Below are 24,215 nucleotides of genomic sequence, written 5' to 3'. Positions count from 1 at the left end.
TTTTCAGGATACCCGGGCCATTAGATGACATGGGGTCCCACACATGGATTTGCGGTGGTGCGTTGAGAGCAGTAATGACGATAACCCTCAGATGAACAACGCCAAACTTTCATTCGGCGTCCATTACTGAAGCATCTACATAGTTACTCGTCGGAGAATATTACCTGGTTCCAAAACACCAAAATCCTTATATGTCTTGTCCCAGAGAAGTCTTTATTTCCTCTGACTTGGTACGTGGCATTTAAGTCCAAATTCATGTAAACGCCTTGACACAGATATATGACTGATACGTTTGCCTGAAAACCTCCGGAGTCTACCCCTTAAAATGTTAAATCACAAACCTGTCTCTCAGGCACAATCAGTGTATAATTCTGTCGACACGCTTAGTTGTTCATCGGCCCTGTCGGATCTTTTAGATCCGTTACTTTACAAATTGCCTTTAATTTCTGGCAGAGCTTGAACAAATTTAGAATGCAGGCAGCGCATTTGGATTTTGACGCAATGATGTGTTGCACATTCTTCCACGTCATTCCAGACTGAGTCCACTCACTCACTCACTCTGAGGCTAAATATTTGACCCCTTTCAACGTCTGTCCAATGTCGCCATCAAGCCATGCTTTCTGATGGACAGAGGCCTTGAAAACAAGATGATTATTTAGAACAAAACTGGATCTTATTTGAAAAATGTGGTGTAAAGTGAATTTATGCCGAAATGTTAATGTTTAGGCATGAAGTTTTACTATTTGTGGAAATATTGTCGAAATACATCAACCCAATTCACAAAACCTTCATTTGGAGATCGCCATGGGTTCAAGTGAATGTATGGCACTTACAACCGTCTTAGCACTAAGACAGCTTCAAAAATCTAGGACCTGGATGCCTCAGGGACATATATGTCCTTTCTCTTCAACCCTCACTTTGAAGTCCAATAATATTCTAAGAATATCACTCAAATTTATATACATCACTGTTTTGAATCCTGATACCATCTACCATTGAAATACTGTAATGAATATATCAACAATTAGACTATTTTACTACGTATGGCATCAGTTTAGCGTAAATGAAAAATAATATTTCAACATCTGAATGTTCGTTGATTCTTATGATTTTGTAACTATTTCTCTTCAATGATGCAATGAATGGGACAAAAGGATCGCTTTCTAGTATGGAACTATTAGAATATGGATGAAATGTTTGTTCAAATTAAGACATGACCTGGTATATATTTTTAAACAATTTTAGTATACATATTGAGTTAGATATCCCACCATCACAAAATGTTTTATTCGAATTTGAATTCAGTGTCTTAACGAAATCAATGAAAATGAATCATAAAATTCGCATCTGGTCAATCAATTTTCATAATTGCTTTGTCTATAAAACGACACAAACAAATTCAGTGAGCAAGCCAATTCCTTTAAATATTAAAATTTTCATAAAATGTATGAATCATTTTCATTATTATTACCAGTTGTACTTATAAGATTGAATTAATTCGCTGTTTATTCACCTGTTCACGTGAAACTGCAATAACATTCCCAACAAATTTGAAAAGCGTACATCACATGAACTTCAGCAGTAATGGCTTAATGGTAGAGGCTTAAAATGTGGTAAAGTGCACTTAATGGGTCAATTTCCCATATAAATATTATTCAAACAATCAAAAGCCTTCAAAGAATAAAAACGCAGACCCTGTATCCACATATGATGTTTAAAATATGATGTTTAAAAAGGATATATGTAGATACTGAAATTAGTTTCATGAACAATATCTGAACGATACGGAAAGTATACATCATGTTAGTGAAAGTGCAATCGGAATGACAATGCCATTGTGTTTTCCCTTGTTCAACCGACCTTCACCTCAGAGAAATTGCCTAATATGTGCAACAATGTTGACGTGTGACATCACTGCCTATGACCGATTTATTTCAAAATGGTGGCTTCGCTGACAAGGGTCCACAGGATTTTGCGAGGACTCTTCTCTTGATTCAGGAATCGTTTGCACATAAATATTTAGATGTACGTAATCAAAATGATTCTTACATACGCGTGGGTGAGATAACTAGTATCACACATATGTGTGAGATCAATTTCTAATCCCGTGATTGGCTACTCCATGGTGATCACCTAAGGTCAAGTTATGACGAACTACTTTCCTGATAAAAATTCATTGATAAGTTTCTCGTGCTTCAACCGAATGCAGACCTGTTACTCGTGTTCAATACTTCAAAAATCTGTACAGCTGTCACCTACCTTAATTGTGTTATTGCATTGTAAAAATGTACCAGTATTTATTAACTGAACCGAACGTAGTTTAGATAGTGACATGTATTTTAATCTATTTTGTTTTCCTTTGTCGTCTGCTACCGTACTTACTGCATATTATGCATAGTCACGACTTCAAAATGGCTTCAACAATGAGCAACATTTGTGTAAACGATTACGTGAAGATCGATGGTAAAGGCAAAGGGCGTGTTGTCTCCATTGTGGCTCCCTTTGGAACTATATGAACATTCGCAAATTGACAAATTCGTTCATGACAATCAAAACAGAAACACAGAACGTAAAACAATGTACAACATGAGGCGCTTGCAAGGGTTCATGATTGCAAATGGCGACACGCGTCCTGTCGAGTCCATTCAACCAACAGAACTTTGTGACATTTTGTGTACATGTTTAATTTCCCTCAGAAAGGAAGATGGTAGCAATTATGAACCATCAACAGTTCGCGGGATGTTGCCCAGCTTTGATAGATACCTTAAATCAAAACACAACTGTTCATCACTCATCAGTGATCGTGAATTCGAAAAGTTGAACACCATCATCAAAACTAAATAAAGAGTTCGAAAAGGTGAGCGAATGGATAAACATGCCATGGGGATAATCCTTTAGGTATCCGTAAAATTCAGCCCAAAGCATGGGCAACTAATGTTGAGCGTTGTCCAGTATCCATGTACAAACTGTACTCGAGCCTCCGTCCTGCAGGGAACTCCGTTCCAGATACTCCATTCTACATTGCCACTAACACCAAGGAACCATAGTGCAAATTCCCCTGGTTTAAACGACAACCCGTTGGTATTAATAAACTGAGCTCAATAATGAAAAGAATGTCCAAGAATGCTGGTTTCAAAAATCGACACTTCACAAACCATTCAACTAGAAAATCCTTGTCCAAAAACTTTCCGATGAAAATATTCCTCCAACTCATGTTATGCAGATATCGGGTTACCGCAACCTACAAAGTGTAAATAACTGCAGTCAAATTTCAAGCTCACAACAGCGGAACATCAGTGACGTCCTTAGTGGTAATGTCGAGCGCCGGGAAAACAGCAGTCTGTTTCAACGAAGAGTAGTTTCCCTTCAGATGTGAACGTAACCTCAGCAATTTGTCAGAGTCCAGCACAAAAGTTACGTTGAATGACAGTTTCCTCAATATTTTCAGCTCCCGTGTATGGTGGGACATTCAACATTAACTTTTTCGGAGGTGCAAGTCCCCATTTTTCGAAGAAATCCAAACTATCCCCCGATGTCGACTGTGTACAAATTGAATGAGCGCAACCTAGCACATGTTGAAAAATAATTTCACTTGAGAGAGAACCACTTACAGTTCCAAAGTCATGGTCTTTAAGTGTTTAGTAAAAGTTGTTTGATTTTTTTTTGTTTCCAAAATCGCTGTTGCCTTAGAATCCACAAGAATGACTGATACTTTCTGATGGAGGATTACAAATGTATGTGGAGTAAGTAGTCTGCTCAGTGACGTCACTCTTTCAAGACATTGTGTCATGTATCAATGCGCAGCTACAGTCAGAGAAAGGCCGAAATATACATCGAGTTGATCCAAAGTAGTAAGGTTTTAGGTGTGTAAGAAACAGATTACTCTACTCGTGTCTGTCAGATACCATTTATCTTACAACTCGTTGTTTCAGTGCGTATCATACATTTTTACTTTATTTCCAATGACTGCATAACATTTACATATTAGATGTATCATAACACTAGCTGATCCGTTTACATCAAATATACCCGAGCGATGGAATCACGTGTGGAACCCCGCAAACATCGCGTAATTCAATGGCGGATTAGCTCAGATCGGCGATATATCATATTTTTACACGTATCAAATACACCCTTACATATTTTTTTAAAACTATAAAACTATCGCTGTTACTTGCATACGCCTTTCAACTAATGATAAACGAATATCTGAACGAGGTTTTAGCGATAGAATTTAGTCTTCCTTCTCCGTGCGCCGACAATTGAAGCCAGTGAGCTATAACATGCCGACCTGGAACTTTATTTTAAATCAACTGTACTAGTACTGACAGTAATATCAAGTATTTGACTTAAAATGAAATGACAGAATACGTAACTTATGTCTTACATGTAGGTTTTCAGTTGTCACAACGTTCAGCAAATATAATCAGCTCCGGAAAAAAATCCGGACCCAGTGGGAAGAAGCAAGCTGGCACCACAGGGACTTGTATCGCTTAGAAACAGTGCTCGAAAAGTTTTCACCGTATTTGGTGATCCATGATGTTGGCGTGAAATTGCGGAGATAGCTGTTTTCGATGATTCGTGGCATATAACTTTTGAAATAATGATCCGATTGTGACCATTTATGGCTCATTTTGTAGGGAAATCATCTGGCGTTCGATCCGTTGGCCTCGACGTTACCTTAAAAATATTTTACTTGTAACTTTGATCGAACAGGGGGTGGTTTCTTCGTTACATCCCTTTCCTTTTATAAAGTACTAGGGTAGGGTCTATACACATATATGTCTTTCAAGCACTGTTTCTAAGCGATACAAGTCCCTGTGGCTGGCGCCATATTGGCTGAACTGGGCACATAACGAGCCGAGGCAAAGACTAAGGCTGTGTGTGGAACTCCGTAGACAGGTGCTAAAATAAGTTGAGGGTGTGTGTCGTTGACCTCCGTAGACAGGTGCTAGGTAATGTGGCTGTGTGTGTCTTAGGATCCTGTAGACAGGTCCTAGGTAATGTGGCTGTGTCTTAGGACCCTGTGGGCAGGTGCTAGGTGAGGTGGCTGTGTGTGTGCTATGGGAACCTGTAGACAGGTCCTAGGTAAGGTCGCTGTGTGTGCCGTGGGACCCTGTAGACAGGTGCAAGGTAAGGTGGCTGTGTATGTCTTAGGATCTTGTAGACAGGTCCTAGGTAAGGTGGCTGCGTGTGTGTCAGGGCCCTGCAGCAAAACTGGCACATTCTGTGCCACTTCCTTTCATCAGTATGACGTTAGAACAGCCATATGGACCATAAAGTTTACATCACATCAGTACCAGCAGTTTATATTTTCACAGTGGATAGAAGTTTGCCCATAGTTGATTCTAGGTGAATGCTTATTGCCTTTGTCAGACGCTGTTGTATACAGCCGCTTTTGTCATTTGCAGTTGGTTGGTTGTTCCATCTGCATCAAGCACAGACTGTTACTGTCAGTTGTAACAGTTGTGTGCCTTGATCCACAGTATATTATCCTATGTACTGCTCCTCTGACAGGTATTTAACAGTATTTAGTGTGCATATTAACTGCAGTTCACAGTTTACAGCCGCATCAACATACATGTATTGACATTACTCATGACAACTCTGGCGAGGTACATTGGGTGTCTGCCATCTGCACATTTAGGCGTTTTACTGCAATATTTGAGCAAGAACGACATTTATAAGTTGTAAAGATACAGAAATGTAGAAGATTATTAGGAAGTTTTAAGGTGTCGGGTTTTACGATTAGAATGAGAAAGCGGGAGAGCTAAGGATATTAACTTGGAGGAAAGATTTTATTGGCTTTGTAAAAACGGTAAAGTAGATAATGATATGCACTTTATGTTAGAATGTAAATACCTCAATACTATCAGTCAGAAACACGTACCAGAAACATTTCTAAAACTACCAGTAAGACATGCCTGTTCTCATGATGTTGAAGTAATTAAGAATGTAGGCTGTTATATATGTGGAACAGTATAGTGTTACGAGAGTGTGTCTTTCTCATTTATATAATCATTGATTAGGTGATAGTCTTTGTGGGTCACATTATATATGTTCAGTAGCAATATTATTTTAGCGGTACGCATTTTTACATAGCGCCTCAGAGTTGCCTCCCTTCACTGGTTGTTTATCTTGTTGACTTCCGGCTATCGAGAAAGTTCTAAGTGGCATGTCAAAACATTGATTAGAGAACAGTCTCGTTTCCTGTTTACTTGGTTCCCGTCCCATTGCGCATCTTAGTGCGATAACCAGTCCAGAATTTTTATACTATGTCAGTTAATTGGATGCATAAATATTAATCAGTAATTACAATTCATTTATAAATATCATTTTCTTATGAAACAAGAAATTGGAATTCAGTTTAACTAGAATTGTTTGAGGTGTCAATTTACACTTTCACACGAGAAATTTCGGATCGGCTGAAAAGTAGGTCAGTGCCTGAATAGGTTAATGAGACTTATGTTTCGGTATGTGGCGATACAGCCATGCTTTGCTCGATACTTTCCGACACTGTGTCAGTATATGTAAAGGCTGATTGTTGACGGAAACACACACGGACTTACACTTCACGCCTGACCGCTCTCATTGGAAACAAGCTCCATTTAGGATATCAGGTCTCACTGTAAAATACCATGATACGGGTTAATATTTGATATTTGTGACCTATACTTTATATTTGTAACCCAATTGTATTGTACCAGAAATCTGTATTGTGATTCATTGTAACTTGCTCACTGTTTGCTTATTATTATTGAATATTTTAGACTTGTCTGTGTTAGATTTTGCTGGTTTCTTATGCCTTTTGTCACGGCAATTTATTAACTTAACAATATTGCGAAAACGCTTATGAGCATTATGAGATTTATTGTCTATTTACAATATCACAATGGCTGTAAAATATTTGTTATGGACCGATCGAATAAAACGAGTGAGTGAGTGGTATAAACGACAAATACTAGAGTCTGCTTCAGCCAAACAAATCTTTAGCTTACTGTCTGGACAGAAATATGCCAAGGGGCCCGTTTTGCATGTTCCCGTCTCCATCTATTATAAGCCTTTAAAAACTGTGTGTTTAGAGGTAGCAAAAAAACACTGATCGCTGTGCAGTGGAATGCATATTGAAGCGGCAACACAAACCACTGACCAATAGAAAAGTCATCCAAGTAATCAAGAAGGTTCTGGGTGTTTCCAAAGCAGAGAGCACAGCGTGATCATATCTACAGAATCGGAAGGAAGCTAGGGTCTGCACGGATTCAAACAAATTTTGTCGTTTCCTGTTGTTTCCTATACATGCCCCTGTGTTTCTTCAGTGCAGGTCCCCACGAATCTTCAGGCCTGCAACTCGCTGTCAATCTCTGGAAGACATTGTTTTGCACGATTAATGATTCTCTGGTCGAATAAAACGTCACTATAATATCTGGTCATCTGATCCACACGTCCGTGTTTCGGTCTCACGTGACTGGCTGGTCACCATTTTGTACCCCCATGCCGGTAACTGGCACAATTAAAACGTAAGATGCTAGAGGCATTCCCCTAACACACTGTAAACCAAATGTTACTGTGTTCTGTAATCTGATTGGTTGAAAAACATGATTAAATGGTATTAGATTCCCGGAAACTGAAAGACTATTCACCGCGTATTGACACGTAAACAATTGTTTTGTTGTGTCATCAACAGTGGTGACGTCATTCAAATCATATTGTGACGTAAAGTTAGAATGACGCCACAAATGAGCAACTCCAGATGCTACCATGAGAACCAGCTGAAACGGCCAGCTGATGACACTTCACTGCTGTGTCCGTATTCGATGTAAACGAGTGCAGACACTAAAACCCCTTTGGTATACTTTTGTGTTTACAATGTCGATAAACATCATGTGTTGGCCAATTTCGACGCCGTCGGTTCCAAATGCATTCCCGTGCCTCAAATACTCAATAACACCCGGAAATTGGCCAACACATGATGTTTATCTCCTAATTAAATACTTCTGACACCCTTCCAGGCAATCCCATGCTTGCCTGGGTTTGTCCTGACCAGAAAGTAATAACGTATTCCCACATCATTGCTCATCAGGTAATAATACAATATTGACAACTATGGTGGAAGCACATCAACAACATTCGAAAGAATATAACATTATTTGTGGGTAATTATCACCTGTCGCCTTATTGATTTTCGTCGGTGTCGTGAAAGCTACACAGCTTCAACAAACCGTCTTCAACGTCTGTTGGTCTCTCAATGTAGCAGGGATAGTGAGGTAGTGGTTACTAGTGGAAGTAGTTACTAGTCGTTACACAAGCCCCAGCCTGGATTTCCCACATGGGTACAATGTGTGAAGTCCTTTTCCAGTGTCCTCAGCCATTATATTGCTATAATACTTATAAAAGCAACGTAAAACTAACTCACTCACTCTTTCAATCAGCCACGTAACATTAAACCCCCGAGAGTTCTTCTTGTAACCTGAACAACAGCTTTATAGGAGCTAATTTCACGTAATTGTATCACTCCCCACACACTGCAAATTACCCGTGCACAACCATGTCACTCACATCCATGAATGATCCTTTGGCCTTGTACAAGGTGACAGCCGCCATGACAGGTACAGGTATGACAGACATGGTGGCTAAGATCCACCCTGCTACCTGACACACCCAGGGGTACTGATAGTCACCATAGGTCGGGGGTTGGAACCAAAAAAGGACCAGGAACAAGGCGATCTGTGATAATAGGATGATTAAGACGGTCAACACCATCAATTTATACACAAATATGTTGAATCTGCTGCTCAGAGCTTCAGAAAGAATTGGTAAATCTTTGAAATATACCAAAGAATTTCTGAAGAATGAAGATAAAAATGGGTTTCCTTACGATGAGAAAGCCAGGCGTGATGTAGCTAAGCATGACGCTGAAGAACATGGGGACTCTCCTGTCAAGCATCAGTTCCACGTCCTCACTAAATCTCCTTGAACCTGACAAACAGATACTTTCAGGTGTTCTTATATGTATATGTCAAATTGATTGTATATTTCTGTAGAGTGTCTTTGTCTGTCTGTAACAAAACACTTACCAAGAAATGTAATTCCCAGCTGATTATGTAGAGCACATTTAACAACTAATTAGTCAGAGTTGGCCAGAACGCATCTGGTCCCATATATGAATAAAACATCACATCATTATACACTATAGTAATACGTCACGGCTACCTACCGTAAACCCAGCTGAAAGCTATGCACTCCAAAATGCCAAACAGAATTGCACACAAGACACCCATGTACCAGTCAGCGAGTTGGAAATAGAAGATCCCTCCCTGTAAAGGTAAATTTACTCGTGTGATCGAGCCGTTCTGTTTGAAAAAACAACGACTATTAAAGACTTCATCAAATACATTTCTCTTATTGTGTAAAATGTTTTCGATCATAGAAGCGATTCATATTTGACAAAGTCGTCATCTTATGAAGAAAATTCCAAAACATGTACAATACAGCAGGCTTTCCTTGGTGTTAAGATGTTACCAAGTGAAGGGACTTTCGTGAATACGTTTTACTGTTTACATTGATATTTCCTCTTCCATACGTACATTGTCACCAAGAATAAAAATAATTTGAAAGAAAGTTAATAATAACATTTGTGACAAAGGGCAGCCCAAGGAGGAAGCAGGCCGTACAGGACACCGCTGTGACCAGAATCCGCCGCTTCCGTAGCACTGCTGGGAACTGGTCAGTCACATTGGTTATCACAGTTTCCATCCACGCAAACTGTAACACATACAACGATGCTTAACGATGTCTCCAGGGTAGTTTTTAACTCACTGAGCAGCGAGATTGCCACGCATCGAGAAATCTTCACCAACAAATATACTATAATTCAGAATGTCAACTTTAGAAAATACTCAGTCTAGACTACCTCCACAAACTGTTTCTATTGGGTATGTGAACATTGTTGTGAACATTACACGTACAGGTGTTTTCAAATAAACAGGTGTTTAATCGTGTTGTTCAGTTTCATGATATCACATAATGTCACATTAATGTAATAACGCTTGAAGTTTTATATATTTGACTCTTTACCAAACTGAATGGGACGAACTTTTCTTGCAACGTGTTTTGTCACATTCTCCTAGGCGAAATGGACATCACCTAAATTGTCATCTCTTTTGATTCATTTTGTGAGTGTTGAGTCAAAATGTATGACGGATGTTATTTCCTACAATGAATTGTGTTGATCTTTAGATGATCCTCAGATGCCTTTCGTTTGCATGTGTTTACAACGGTTGACATAAGTGAAGAAGGATACTCTCGCCTACTTACGAAAGCTGGTATCATCATTATACTTCATAGTCGGACCTGTACAAAGGTCTTTGGCTTTCGTTTTGATATGGATGGATAATTATTTGTGGCCTGTTTAAGAATTTCGTATTGGTTAGGTTGTCTCTTTGTTTGTTATGCTTTTTGGTCGTTTTTCCATCACAGGAAATACTCTTACTCTTTATATCAAAATCACGTCTGAAGAAAAGTCACTATCTATTGCACCAGCCAGCCTCCTCCAGTGAAAAGGGTTCAAATAAGTGACGGCACCCCTGAACGGCCACCTCCTCGTGGTGGGTGCTGGGTAACGCTGAGAACCGTTCACCCCCGTTGTGGACCCGGGGGCATATTTGGTCCACCAACCCGTTAGCCGTGGGTTGCGGCCCTGTGTCGGTGGAGGACGGGAGTCTGGGGGTTGAGGGCACTGGGAGCCTGCAACCACGTTCCCTTTGCTCAACACACCCCTTTGAGCCTTACTTCACCTAGACGGGTGGTAGAACTGGCCCGGTTCTATCAATCGGCTGGTCACGCAATGCCCTGTGCATGGACAACATTCTTATGCAATTACTGTACAGTTCATTATTGTATTTTCTGAAAAAAGAATGATTGTATTTCAAATTATATTATACATATTTGCCTAGAGTCCTATGCCAGAAGGCGGTGGCTCATGGGCCAATCTGGTGATTTTGACCTCTGAATAATGTATGTCTCCACTTTCGTGTCTAGGGCCGAACCAGTCTCACATTAAACTGGTAGCAAAATGCATCTGTACATGTCATCTTCTCTGGAGTATAACATCCCTGTATCCTTGGTGTCAGCATCACGTATATCCGGTGCTATATGACACTGTCCTTCTTGACATTCCGTGGTGAATGGGGAGCAGGGGTGCTGAATCATTTTTCTTTCATTATGGCATTACAACAATCTGGTTCAAATAGACATGAAAGGAAAAGGCGTTTGGATGAACGTGACCAAAATACAGGAAATATGTCTACTACTGGTGGCTCATGGGCTAGATTCTTAGTTATCGAAGGAAAAGATAAAATGCCTATCAAATTGAATCCTTTTGCAATTTCTAAAGCCATTTCTGGAATTTGTTGTGAAGTTGCGAAAGTAACTCGTCTTCGTAGTGGCTCGCTTTTGATTGAGTGTGCACGGAGACAGCAATCTCTGAATCTTTTGTCAATCAAAATGTTTGCAAATATTGAGGTTGCTGTGTCTGTGCACAGAACTTTAAATTCCTGTCGCGGCATCGTTCGCGACAGAGCTCGTTGTCTGTGTGACATGAGTGAAGAAGACATTGCTTTGGAGTTAACAGACCAAGCTGTTACAGCCGTGAAGCGCTTTACCGTTAAAAGAGAAGGGGTTAGCATTAAAACTAATACGCATCTCTTGACGTTTGCTCGCGCTACTATTCCATCATCAATCAAAGCTGGATATTTGAACATCGGAGTGGAGGTGTATGTACCCAGTCCACTACATTGTTATAAATGTCAAAAGTTTGGCCATGGTTCGCAATCCTGTCGTAACACAGTGGTGTGCCACCGTTGTGGAGACCACCATGATGATACTGACTGTGAGAAGGATTATAAATGTGCAAATTGTGATGGCTCGCATCCCGCTTCTTCCAGATCATGCCCTGTTGGCAAGAATCTCAAATCATGAAACTCAAGTGTGAAAAGAATATTTCATACTTTGAGGCTAAAATGCTTTTCACAAACCAGACCACACCTCCAAGGAATATTACTTTTTCTGCAGCAGTTACACGCTCTGTGGCAACATCATCTATTGCTTGTCAGACTGACTTCACTTGGGTCAAGTCAGAAAAACCTGCTGTGTCAACTAACCCATCTACGACTGTAATCACTCAGTTGCCGCCTCAGGTTACTGTCACTAACTCTACATCTGGGTGCCAAACAGAGGGTCTGCCTGGCACATCATCTGAACCGCCTTCTTCCCAAACTTCAAACGCCAGTACCATGAAAAGGAAAGAAAAAAAATTAAACAGAAAACGAACCCCAACCAACCCTTCCCCTCCAGAGGTTCCTACAGAAAACTCTTTTGGGCCATCTCGATATGGAGGTAACCATGTCTACGCAAGACAGACGGAGGAATACTTCCACGTCACGTTCACGAGAACGATCTCCAATTGAGGCACCATGACTCAGCTGTCTACTTTAATGCAGTGAAATTGTAGAGGACTGAATAATAACTTCAATGAGATCCACTTGTTGATACAAGATTGTAAACCGTCAGCGTTATGTCTTCAAGAGACTTATCTAAAAAATACTGATAACTTTAATCTAAGACAGTATACAGAATATCACTCCTTTTCTCCTCTGGGGGATAAAGCAACTGGAGGTGCTACCATTTTGGTACGCCAGGGTATTATTCATAGCTCTGTATCTCTTAAAACTAATCTTCAGACCGTCGCTGTCCGTCTGTCCCTGTCTATTGCATTGACTCTATGCAGTTTGTATATCCCTCCTTCTTCTGATATTCGACAATCGGAACTTCAAAATCTATATGATCAGCTCCCTAAGCCATGTCTAATTATGGGTGACCTCAACGGACACAACCCGCTTTGGGGGAGTGACTGCACTAATTCTAAAGGTAAAATCCTTCAGGATTTCATATCCGATAATAATTTATGTCTTTTCAATGATGATTCAGCCACTTATTTACATCCAGCTACGGGAACATATTTTTCCCTGGATCTGTCACTTGCTGATTCCAGCTTATACAGTGAATTTGAGTGGGTGGTCCACGATGACCTATGTGGGAGTGATCATTTTCCCACCATTCTCACCATTCTCAAAACAATCAGCCCAGGTGATGATCCACCTATATTACGACGGAACATTGCCAAGGCTGATTGGTCATTATATAAGACTCTATGTACCGATCACTTAAAACATGATGTCTTAGCGAACAGCGAAGATCCTATACAGTTATTTTCAGACATACTAAACACCATTGCTGACCAAGCTATACCAAAGTCCACTGCAATTCCACATATTCGTAAACCATGGTTTAATAATGAATGTAAGAAAGCTTAGGAAGAAAGCAGAAAAAATATTTGAAATATCAAATGCCAAGGCTCGACGTGCCTTCAAACAGAATAAGCGTCAGTCTTGGAGGAACTATATTTCCAAAATAAACTCATGTACACCTATGTCCAAGGTGTGGAATATGGTGCAAAGGATTAACGGCAAAGGTTCTAAATCTACTGTTCACCATCTGAAGGATGGTGATAATCTTTTATCTGATAAAACTGACATTGCAAATAAACTTGGTGAAACTTTAGCCAAACATTCATCTTCATCAAATTATATTCCTGAGTTTCAAAGGCTTCAGAAACAACAGGAAAAGAAGAAAATCAATTTTACCTCACACAATGGTGAAGATTATAGCGAAATATTTTCACTACATGAGCTCCATACCGCCCTTGAGCAGGCTCATGAGATCTAGGCTAACTGCCCCCGGACAAGTGCCCCCCGCCAACTGCCTCCTGGCTATCTGCAATGTGGCCTTTGCTAGATGAGCTGATATCATTAATTGTTGTGAAAACTTTCACTTAATCTAGAGTCACATCTTGAAAACCACAGGATATCATAGAAAAACATTCTAATGACCTTACTGACCAGCATACACCTAATGCAGATTAGTTAATCCCATCATCTGTGATTATGCTGGCATATAAGCACTGAGGAAAAGATGTCCTCCAGCCAGTAATCGACCTTTTAAATGAATTGATACTCGTATTGAATCTAAAGATGATGTGTTGTGGTATTATATAGAGCTATAAATAAAAATAACATCATAACATCTAGTTTGTGTCTTTTGTTATGATGGGTGGGGGCAGTTGTTCGGGGGGCTATTAACCCGTGGGGCAGCTGTACGGGGGGCACAATGGATGGGGGGCAGATAGCCAGGGGGCAGTTGTCGGGGGGCAGTTGTCCGGGGGGCAGTTAGCCTGATACCGGCTCATGATACAGCAACAGGAGCTGATGATATCCATTACCAGCTCTTGAAGCATTTGCCCGAGTCGTGTTTGGAAACGTTGCTAATTATATTTGATACCATATGGACTTCGGGGAATTTCCCAAATTCCTGGCGTAATGCCATTGTATTTCCCATACCAAAGCCTGACCGGGATCATGCTGATCCGTCTAACTACAGACCAATCTCATTAACGAGTTGTGTCTGTAAAACCATGGAACGGATGGTAAACAATAGATTAACATGGTATCTTGAAACCAATAACCTTATCACAAATAATCAGTGTGGTTTCAGGAAAAACCGTAGCACCATTGATCATTTGGTACGTTTAGAATCCTTTGTTGAAAATGCTATAGTCAATAAACAACATGCTGTATCAATTTTCTTTGATCTTGAGAAAGCATATGATACTACCTGGAAGCATGGCATTTTGAAGGATCTACATGATCTCGAGACGACGTTTGCCTCATTTTATATCACAGATTTTACAAGACCGGCAATTTCAAGTCCGAGTGGGTACAACCCTGTATGACCATTATAATCAGGATCAGGGTGTTCCACAAGGCAGTATCTTGTCTGTCACACTTTTTAGTATAAAGATAAATAGTTTATCAAAAGTTTTAAACGATTCCATTGATGGATCGTTATTTGTTGATGATTTTAATATTTCTTGTCGTGGGAAAAATATGCATACTATTGAACGGCAACTACAGCTGTCTTTAAACAAAATGGATAAATGGTGTTTTGAAAACGGCTTCAAATTTTCTAAATCAAAAACCAATTGTATACACTTCTGTCGTAAATATAAACAACATAAAGAATCAGAATTATTTCTTAGTGGTGCCCCAGTCAAAGTGGTGAAGGAGGCCAAGTTCTAGGGACTTATTTTCGATTCACATTTGACCTTTTTGCAGCATATTAAATCTCTTGAAGCCATATGTTTGAAGGCACTCGATTTATTTAAAGGTTGTTTTTAATTCAAAATGGGGAAGGGATCAGACCACCCTCTTTCACTTATATAGATCACTCGTTCGATCTAAACTTGATTATGGTTCCATCGTATATGGTGGAGCCTGTCAAAGCAACCCAAAACTACTTGATTCTGTCCATCATCAAGGTCTAAGACTTTGTCTTGGGTCTTTTAGAACTTCACCTATTGACAGCCTCTATGTTCAGGCTGATGAACCATCTCTTGAGCAGCGCTTTGTAAAGTTAGCTTTACAGTACATTACTAAATTATACTCTAATGAATCTAACCCTGCCTATAACTGTGTTTTCAATCCCCTTTATGAGGATTGGTACAACAAAAAATCTTCTCTTGTCCCGCCTCTAGGACATAGAATTAAACCCTTTCTTTCTTCGGCCGGCATTGAGCTGAAAAACATAGCTCCCTCCCTTCTTATTTCTTCTCCTCCTTGGCAGTTGGTCAGGCCCCAAGTGGACCTAACATTGACCACATTTAAAAAATCAGAAACTAATGAATTACAATGGGTTCAAGGATGGTGGCGCAGTGGCTTGTGCCACTGTCACTGGATCCAGAACAATATCTTGTATCTTGTTCTATTTTTACAGCTGAAGCTAACGCCATACTAAAGGCTCTCAAACATATTCCTAAACATAAACAGTACAAAATCTATTCAGACTCTCAGGCTGCCTTCAGGCTATTAAAAACCTATCATGTAAACATCCACTTTTAGTAGAAATTATTGAACTTTATAACTATCTTGCGACTGACCAATACGTTTTCTGTTGGTTACCCAGCCATGTTGGAATCTGTGGTAACACTTTGGCTGACCTTGCTGTTAAGGCAGCCCTAAACAAATCTGTGACACCACTTTATATTCCCTATGCTGATTATGGTCGTATTGACCACACTAGGTATACGCATGAATATCTTTTGAAAGGTGAGGATCCTCCGTTCTGCATCCTGAACGTTCTGTCTTGCTTGACTGTGTTGAATATTCCATCACAAGGGACAATTATTTTAAATCAAGAACTATGAAGGACCTTTTTAGTAACGTAAAATCTCATTTAATTATTGCATTTTTAAAAGAATTCAGTTTATTGACTGTAAATAAATAAGTATTTTACGACTGGAAGTTGAATTAGCAGCTAAGATTGTTAGTGGCTGCATCCTCGAAGGGGGTTCAAGTACCGTAAAATTATTGTCCTCCTGAGAGGGTACGTAAGTCCCCAAACGATTTAAGTCAGATTTAATCTCCCACGTTTTTGATCGTAGAATATGTGTCATTTTAATTTGTGGCTAATCTTGCATACAGTCGTCAACAGCTTAGAGGATGGTGTAAATCCAGCCAGGCACCATGCAGGTAGCACAGGTGCTGTAAGTCCCCATGGTCCCTGGTATGGTGATCTACCCTCTGTTGTTGGCGATCTATGGCCTGTTTTTTTTTTTATTGTACTGTCCAAATAGTGATACTATCATTTTTTAAGTTTCCACGCTAGTTTTAACACTAACTGTGATAGTCTAGTGGTTTTACTAACCTTCGTAGACAGGGTCTTCATAATATGCAAATATATTTTTGTCAAGTATGTTCTAGTCACGATATGGCTGCAATATTGCTGATGTGACGTTAAATATTAACTCACTCACTCAAATTCGTGACTGCAGATTTCGAACCCACTCACATTATTTAACTTTCTACGTCGGTGATTTGCTCCCTCAGTCACTGCGGTTCCACCAAAATAGAAGTCTAATAACTGGTAGTCTAGATCACGTACTTTGCCCACCTCTCTGACAAGTGTAAATATGAATTGACGAGGTTATGAATACACAGAAAATAGTGTGATGGAACATGTATTAGACATTCATAAGTACAGATTCTAGTATTTGTTGAGGGGTCACATTCTTTCAGTGTGGGTTCGAATCTCGGATGTGACTCAGTAATCACGGTGAAAATAGCATTGAATCTTGCAACTTCCTACACTGTGTAAGCAGTCACTGAATCGAGCCTGTCTATACCTAACATCTGATGCTGTATTCCCTGTAAACATGTGCATGGCTGCTGCCTTACCTGGCTGTCCAATCCAACTGTCATCATCATCAGGAAGAACAGGAAGGACCAGAGTTGAGGCAGGGGAAGTTGAGACAGGCCTCCTGGGTACGCCACGAATGCAAGGCCTGGACCTGCAAATCAAGAAATACCGCTGCAAACAACGATATAGTTTTAGTGATATTTCTCGGTGTGGGACTATTTGTTTGGTTCCAGATCGCATATACTGACAAATACACTCGCACTCATGCACGCAGAAATCAGACATACATGTATATTCAAAGTTTCCTTGGGAAAACGTATATACGAGTTTTACAGTGAAATGTTTGAGAAAAAGCAAAACATGGATGGAATAATAGCTCTCAAAGTAGTATTCAACTATGCACATGTCGTTTCATTTTAGTGCTAGTTTGGGACTCAACTACGAATACATGCACATAACAGTTTTGAACAATTTTGAGGCCGCTCGCTAGTCAGGTACAAAGGGTGGCATAATAGTCCTGGATTAGCTAGATGATTATTCATGCCGGCGACTGCGAATGCGGGCGTTAAGTACCACTGCTAGTTATTACAATACCAAGCCTCACGTTGCTCTATGTAGAAGACGACAATACAGACACAACGCCATTGACGGATCCGATACAATAAGGTGGGACGTTGTTATAGCTGGAGCATTGTTTTTCAATGTGGCTGTGTAGTATGTTAGTGACTGTATTACGAAATTAGTCCCATTTCCAGTTACTGCGTTTACCGGGTTAGAACTTGTTGTGAAAATGGGATTATGGAAGAGGAAATATCAATTGAAACATTAAACAGAATTTTCATGGAAATACATAGACCTGATAACATCTTCACGTCAAGGAAGTGCATTATTTTGGAATGTTTTCCTTAGATCATGAACTTCTTAACGCAGAGGACTAAAGGGCTCGATGACTTGGTTGACACATGTCATCGGTCCCGAGCTATGTAAAGATGCTGATGATCACTAGATTGCCTGGTCCTGACTCGATTGTTTACAATCCACCACCACAATGCTGGAATAATGTTGATTCTCGCGTAAAACTGAACTCACTCAGTTATTGGGTGCTCTAAAAAGTCTCTTTATCACCCAAAGCATGCATTCATGGTGACCGAGTGTACAACGATATAGATACAGATATACTTCAGTGCACACGCCTATCTGAAGATCCTACTTCAGAAAGTACACTCACCTATCTGAAGATCCTACATCAGGAAGTACACTCACCTGTCTGAAGATCTTACTTCAGGAAGTACACTCACCTGTCTGAAGATCTTACTTCAGGAAGTACACTCACCTGTCTGAAGATCTTACTTCAGGAAGTACACTCACTTGTCTGAAGATCCTATATCAAGAAGTACACTCACTTGTCTGAAGATCCTATATCAAGAAGTACACTCACCTGTCTGAAGATCCTACATCAGGAAGTACACTCACCTGTCTGAAGATCCTACATCAGGAAGTACACTCACCTGTCTGGAGATCTAACTTCAGGAAGTACACTCACCTGTCTGAAGATCTTACTTCAGGAAGTATACTCACCTGTCTCAAAATCTGACTTCAGCAAGTACACTCACCTGTCTGAAGGTCCTAATTCAGGAAGTACAATTACTTGAACATCATCCTTCACTGATTCAAGAACTGGAGATCCTACTTCAGGAAGTACACTAACTTGTGTGAAGATCCTACTTCAGGAGGTACATGCACCTGAAGATCTTATTACCTGAAGTTCCTACTTCAAAAAGTACAACTACCTGAAGATCCTACTCCAGGAACTACTTTCACCTGTCTGAAGATCCCACTGCAGGAAGTACACTTACCTGAACATCCTACTTGTTGAAGACTACATACCTGAAGATGCTACTTCTGATACACCAACTCCAGCACTGTTGGCCATGAACCCAAGAACTGTGAAGATGACCAGACCCGAGATCAGACTTGTACCCTCACCACAGAAGGTCAGCACGGCGGAATTCCTGATGTGACAATGCTTTATAATATATACATGAACATTGTATAATTCAGTACAATATTGCAGATAGGCCATTGCAACGGACACGTATTATCCTTATGAATACATTCTATATTGGGGTGTGTTCATCCTCTTAAGATATGGAAATGTGTGTCACTGGAAGGTCCAGTATACTTTTTTCATATGAAACCTCAGTTTCTTTCTTCTTTCATTTGATCCCTTTTTAAGTGTACCTTAAGGTGTTGTCATGAAATTTGTTGTAACTGGCCAGTGTAATTATGACACCCCAGCCCGGACATAGCGAGTAGAACAACTGTAACAGAGCCTCCAGCCACACCTGAAACACAGGGTGATTTCATTGTCAGCATAATTCACACATGGGATATCGTGTTCACAGTCAGTTGGAAGGCAACACGCAAGAGAATAGGATTTCATGATCGATGCACATTCAACCATAACCTCACCAGATAGGTAACAACCATGAATTACCCTATGAGCGATTTGTAGCATAGCGTCAAGCAGTCTGCAAATTTAAGTAGGCTTTAAAAATGTTTGTTTGTCTGCAAGGTAAAGCCAAAGGACAAAACATGGTATACAGTTGCGGGCAATTTGCGGATGGGGGTCAGAAAAGACCGAAACATGGTTGCGCCCCTGTCAGCTGGTTACCGAGTCATAATTCTAGATCCTCGTTATCATAGTCAAGTAAACGTAGTGAAGCGTCTTACTTCCGTGGAAATTTTATAATCATCAAAATAGACGATATAAATCAACCGATGTAGGCTCCGACTCCTTTGGGGACATGTGTGATGTCGTATATGGCTAAAAAAAAATTGTCGCATTTGTGCCATGTAGACATCTGACTTCAATTGGCAACATGATGGTATATTATACGTACGGTCTAGACTAACAACTAGTCTCTGAAATAGTACACAAAATATAACATAATGAAAAGAGGCCCTGAGACTTTCCTCATGTTATTTTCAGATTTAACACGTTTTAAAGATTTGCATGGGCTTTCTTGGATATATTTTCCTCAGGCCCTTTATGACAGACTACGTATGATCAGGAAGGCATGCTTTTGACTACCGTATTCGTAATCACTGTGAATATCGGCTTAGCTTATAGCAAAATATTATTGCAACCATTCTAAGAAAACTCAGTTAAATACTGTTTTGGGTTTATGGCTGTATAGAATGACATTCCTGAAGATGTGGTTACTTTCTTGATACTGCAAAACAAAAAGAGTGTTCCTGACTTACCTTACGTTACATCTTAAATAATGTACTGTCCTACCTGCAGATCCAGGAGTCTGGTGAGATCTGGTTTCAGATAGAATACAATGCCATCCACTGCTCCAGGAAGTAGCAGAGTTCTGATCAACAGGACAACCAGCAGCAGGTAGGGGAGGAATACAGTCACATAGGCCACCTGTATAACAAGGTAGGGGAGGGATACAGTCACATAGGCCACCTGTATAACAATGTCGACATTTCACAGCAGCAGGCAGGGGAGGAATACAATCACACAGGCCACCTGTATAACAATGTCGACATTTCACAGCAGCAGGCAGGGGAGGAATACAATCACACAGGCCACCTGTATAACAAGGTAGGGGAGGGATACAGTCACATAGGCCACATGTATAACAAGGTAGAGGAGGAATACAGTCACATAGGCCACCTGTATAACAAGGTAGGGGAGGAATACAGTCACATAGGCCACCTGTATAACAAGGTAGGGGAGGAATACAGTCACATAGGCCACCTGTATAACAAGGTAGGGGAGGACTACAGTCACATAGGCCACCTGTATAACAAGGTAGGGGAGGAATACAGTCACATAGGCCACCTGTATAACAATGTCGACATTTCACAGTAGCAGGAAGGGGAGGAATACACTCACATAGGCCACCTGTACAACAAGGTAGGGGAGGGATACAGTCACATAGGCCACCTGTATAACAAGGTAGGGGACGAATACAGTCACATACACCACATGTATAACAAGGTAGGGGAGGAATACAGTCACATAGGCCACCTGTATAACAAGGTAGGGGAGGGATACAGTCACATAGGCCACCTGTATAACAAGGTAGAGGAGGAATACAGTCACATAGGCCAGCTGTATAACAAGGTAGGGGAGGAATACAGTCACATAGGCCACATGTATAACAAGGTAGGGGAGGAATACAGTCACATAGGCCACCTGTATAACAAGGTAGGGGAGGGATACAGTCACATAGGCCAGCTGTATAACAATGTAGGGGAGGAATACAGTCACATAGGCCACCTGTATAACAAGGTAGGGGAGGAATACAGTCACATAGGCCACCTGTATAACAAGGTAGGGGAGGAATACAGTCACATAGGCCACCTGTATAACAAGGTAGAGGAGGAATACAGTCACATAGGCCACCTGTATAACAATGTAGGGCAGGAATACAGTCACATAGGCCACCTGTATAACAAGGTAGGGGAGGAATACAGTCACACAGGCCACCTGTATAACAAGGTAGGGGAGGAATACAGTCACATAGGCCACCTGTATAACAAGGTAGGGGAGGAATACAGTCACATAGGCCACCTGTATAACAAGGTAGGGGAGGAATACAGTCACATAGGCCACCTGTATAACAAGGTAGGGGAGGAATACAGTCACATAGGCCACCTGTATAACAAGGTAGAGGAGGAATACAGTCACATAGGCCACCTGTATAACAAGGTAGAGGAGGAATACAGTCACATAGGCCACCTGTATAACAAGGTAGGGGAGGGATACAGTCACATAGGCCACCTGTATAACAAGGTAGGGGAGGGACACAGTCACATAGGCCACCTGTATAACAAGGTAGGGGAGGAATACAGTCACATAGGCCACCTGTATAACAAGGTAGGGGAGGAATACAGTCACATAGGCCACCTGTATAACAAGGTAGGGGAGGGATACAGTCACATAGGCCACATGTATAACAAGGTAGAGGAGGAATACAGTCACATAGGCCACCTGTATAACAAGGTAGGGGAGGAATACAGTCACATAGGCCACCTGTATAACAAGGTAGGGGAGGAATACAGTCACATAGGCCACCTGTATAACAAGGTAGGGGAGGAATACAGTCACATAGGCCACCTGTATAACAAGGTAGGCGAGGAATACAGTCACATAGGCCACCTGTATAACAAGGGCGGCATTTCACAACAGGTGTGTGAGTGTGTGTGTGTGGCGTGGGGGTGGGGGTAATAAGATTTGAGTTGTCCACCTACAAAACAGCTTTCAAACAGCTTTCGAAAGAGTTATGCAACAGATATTAATAGGAAAAAAATAAATAAACTCTGTTCTGATGAACATTGATGAACAAACCAGAATGATAAGTCTATGATGCAACACTGTAATGACACATTTCCTGTAAATAAACAAACAAGGTTTTTATTTGAAAAAGGTTTGTCTAAACTCAGGCTACAGCACGTAGTGGTGGGGTGTAGCTATTGAGATTCTCCATGGAATGAACTCTGAGCTGAACCCTATCGAACACATATTGGACAGTCTTGCATTTGCAGATAATGGCCCCTCCTGTACAACTTGTGAACGAAATAACTGCAACACTGCATGAGGAGTGCCTCGATAAGGTATCCCGAAGCTCCCTGAATGGTGGAGTCTGGCATCCATCTTGTGCATTTACTTAAAACAAAACGTTTAATGTCCGACACTAGCTATTTCTTTTATCAGTGTCTTTTAACCAGTTGTAATTGCGTAGACTCATTCGTACATCTGTTCATTCCTTCATTCAGGTTAAAATACATTGCACTAAAGCCTTACCTTTCCTACACTCTTTACTCCTTTGATAAGTGATGCAAACACAAGCGCCCAAGATGCAAACAGGGACAGAGCTAGATGCCACTGGACTTGGCCAATTCGATGAACCCCTTCAGACACACCTAGAGCCTTGTGCCTGAAACATTCAGAACAGTCAACCTGAAGACTCAAGGAAGCGCTTACTGGTTAATGTTTGATAAAAGATATATTTTTTCCCTTCGTTATTCGTTATGGTCATTGTATAATATAATGATGTAATGCATTTTTCGTCCTTACGTTTGGCAAGTTGTAAACATACACCATCAATACTTATTACTATTACTTATTCTTACTGCCAGAATTCCTCCGCATCCATGTGGACAAATGCAAACTGTGGAACTGTCGTTGCGTTCACGGTGCTGTTTGTGTTGGGCGGCTGACTGTATGTTTTGTTTGGACCAATGTTGTTTACCGTGATATTGCCAAGGGTTTCCTCGAGACAAGACTCTGTGTTCCACTCATTGCCACATGTTGACCAGGGAAGTATAGGAGCACATGACATAGCCAGGTAGTATATTGACCAGGCTATAATGGTCGGGTAGTAGATTATGACACATGTGCAGGCAATGAACTGGCCGACGCCGATACCTGTGACATTACAATGAACAATGTTCAAATTCATGCTTTTGCATCTATTTACTGAGTGGAACTTCAATAATGTATTGTTTCCAGTAAAATTGAAGTTTTATACTTATCCTGACAAATGCTTATTACCCATGTCTCCCTCTTCTATGCGAATGATAGTAGAACACTTGAATCCTTGTAGTTCGGACATAGCGTACGTAAAAGTTCACTCACCTTTGAGCTGTTTCCAGTCACGTGACTTGCCATGCTTCTCACTCTCTCCTGACTACGCCCTTGCACCCGAGGTGTGTGCTGCGGGGTTCGGGGAGGCTGAGAGGGCTTGACTCCATGAGTCAGGAAAAGTATAATACATCCTTATCCTAACTCCGATGCAAACAGTGGGTCAGGCCACATGGTTTCCTCAGCTGTCCATAGATCCTGTAGGCTTTGTAGGCCCTCATTACCGGAATCTCGACCTCATGCA

At 40.8% G+C, this 24,215-nt stretch overlaps 1 protein-coding gene across 1 annotated transcript; it reads right to left on the bottom strand.

Moving 5' to 3' along the window:
* Positions 1 to 8,529: 8,529 nt before the first annotated feature.
* Positions 8,530 to 23,942, bottom strand: LOC137257584 (sodium- and chloride-dependent glycine transporter 2-like). Its single transcript, XM_067794903.1, has 11 exons — positions 23,882 to 23,942; positions 23,461 to 23,755; positions 23,132 to 23,264; positions 20,609 to 20,743; positions 19,549 to 19,652; positions 19,195 to 19,319; positions 17,346 to 17,458; positions 9,631 to 9,762; positions 9,215 to 9,314; positions 8,876 to 8,976; positions 8,530 to 8,724 (listed from the first exon to the last, which is right to left on the bottom strand). Exons 1-11 carry the CDS (start codon positions 23,940 to 23,942, stop codon positions 8,530 to 8,532), a joined length of 1,494 nt encoding a protein of 497 aa, XP_067651004.1.
* Between the last annotated feature and the right edge of the window lie 273 nt (positions 23,943 to 24,215).

This window comes from Haliotis asinina, chromosome 12 (assembly GCF_037392515.1).
Source record: "Haliotis asinina isolate JCU_RB_2024 chromosome 12, JCU_Hal_asi_v2, whole genome shotgun sequence".
NCBI lineage: Eukaryota > Metazoa > Mollusca > Gastropoda > Lepetellida > Haliotidae > Haliotis > Haliotis asinina.
Note: the sequence above shows the minus strand (reverse complement) of the source record. Positions and strands in the feature narration are given on the sequence as shown.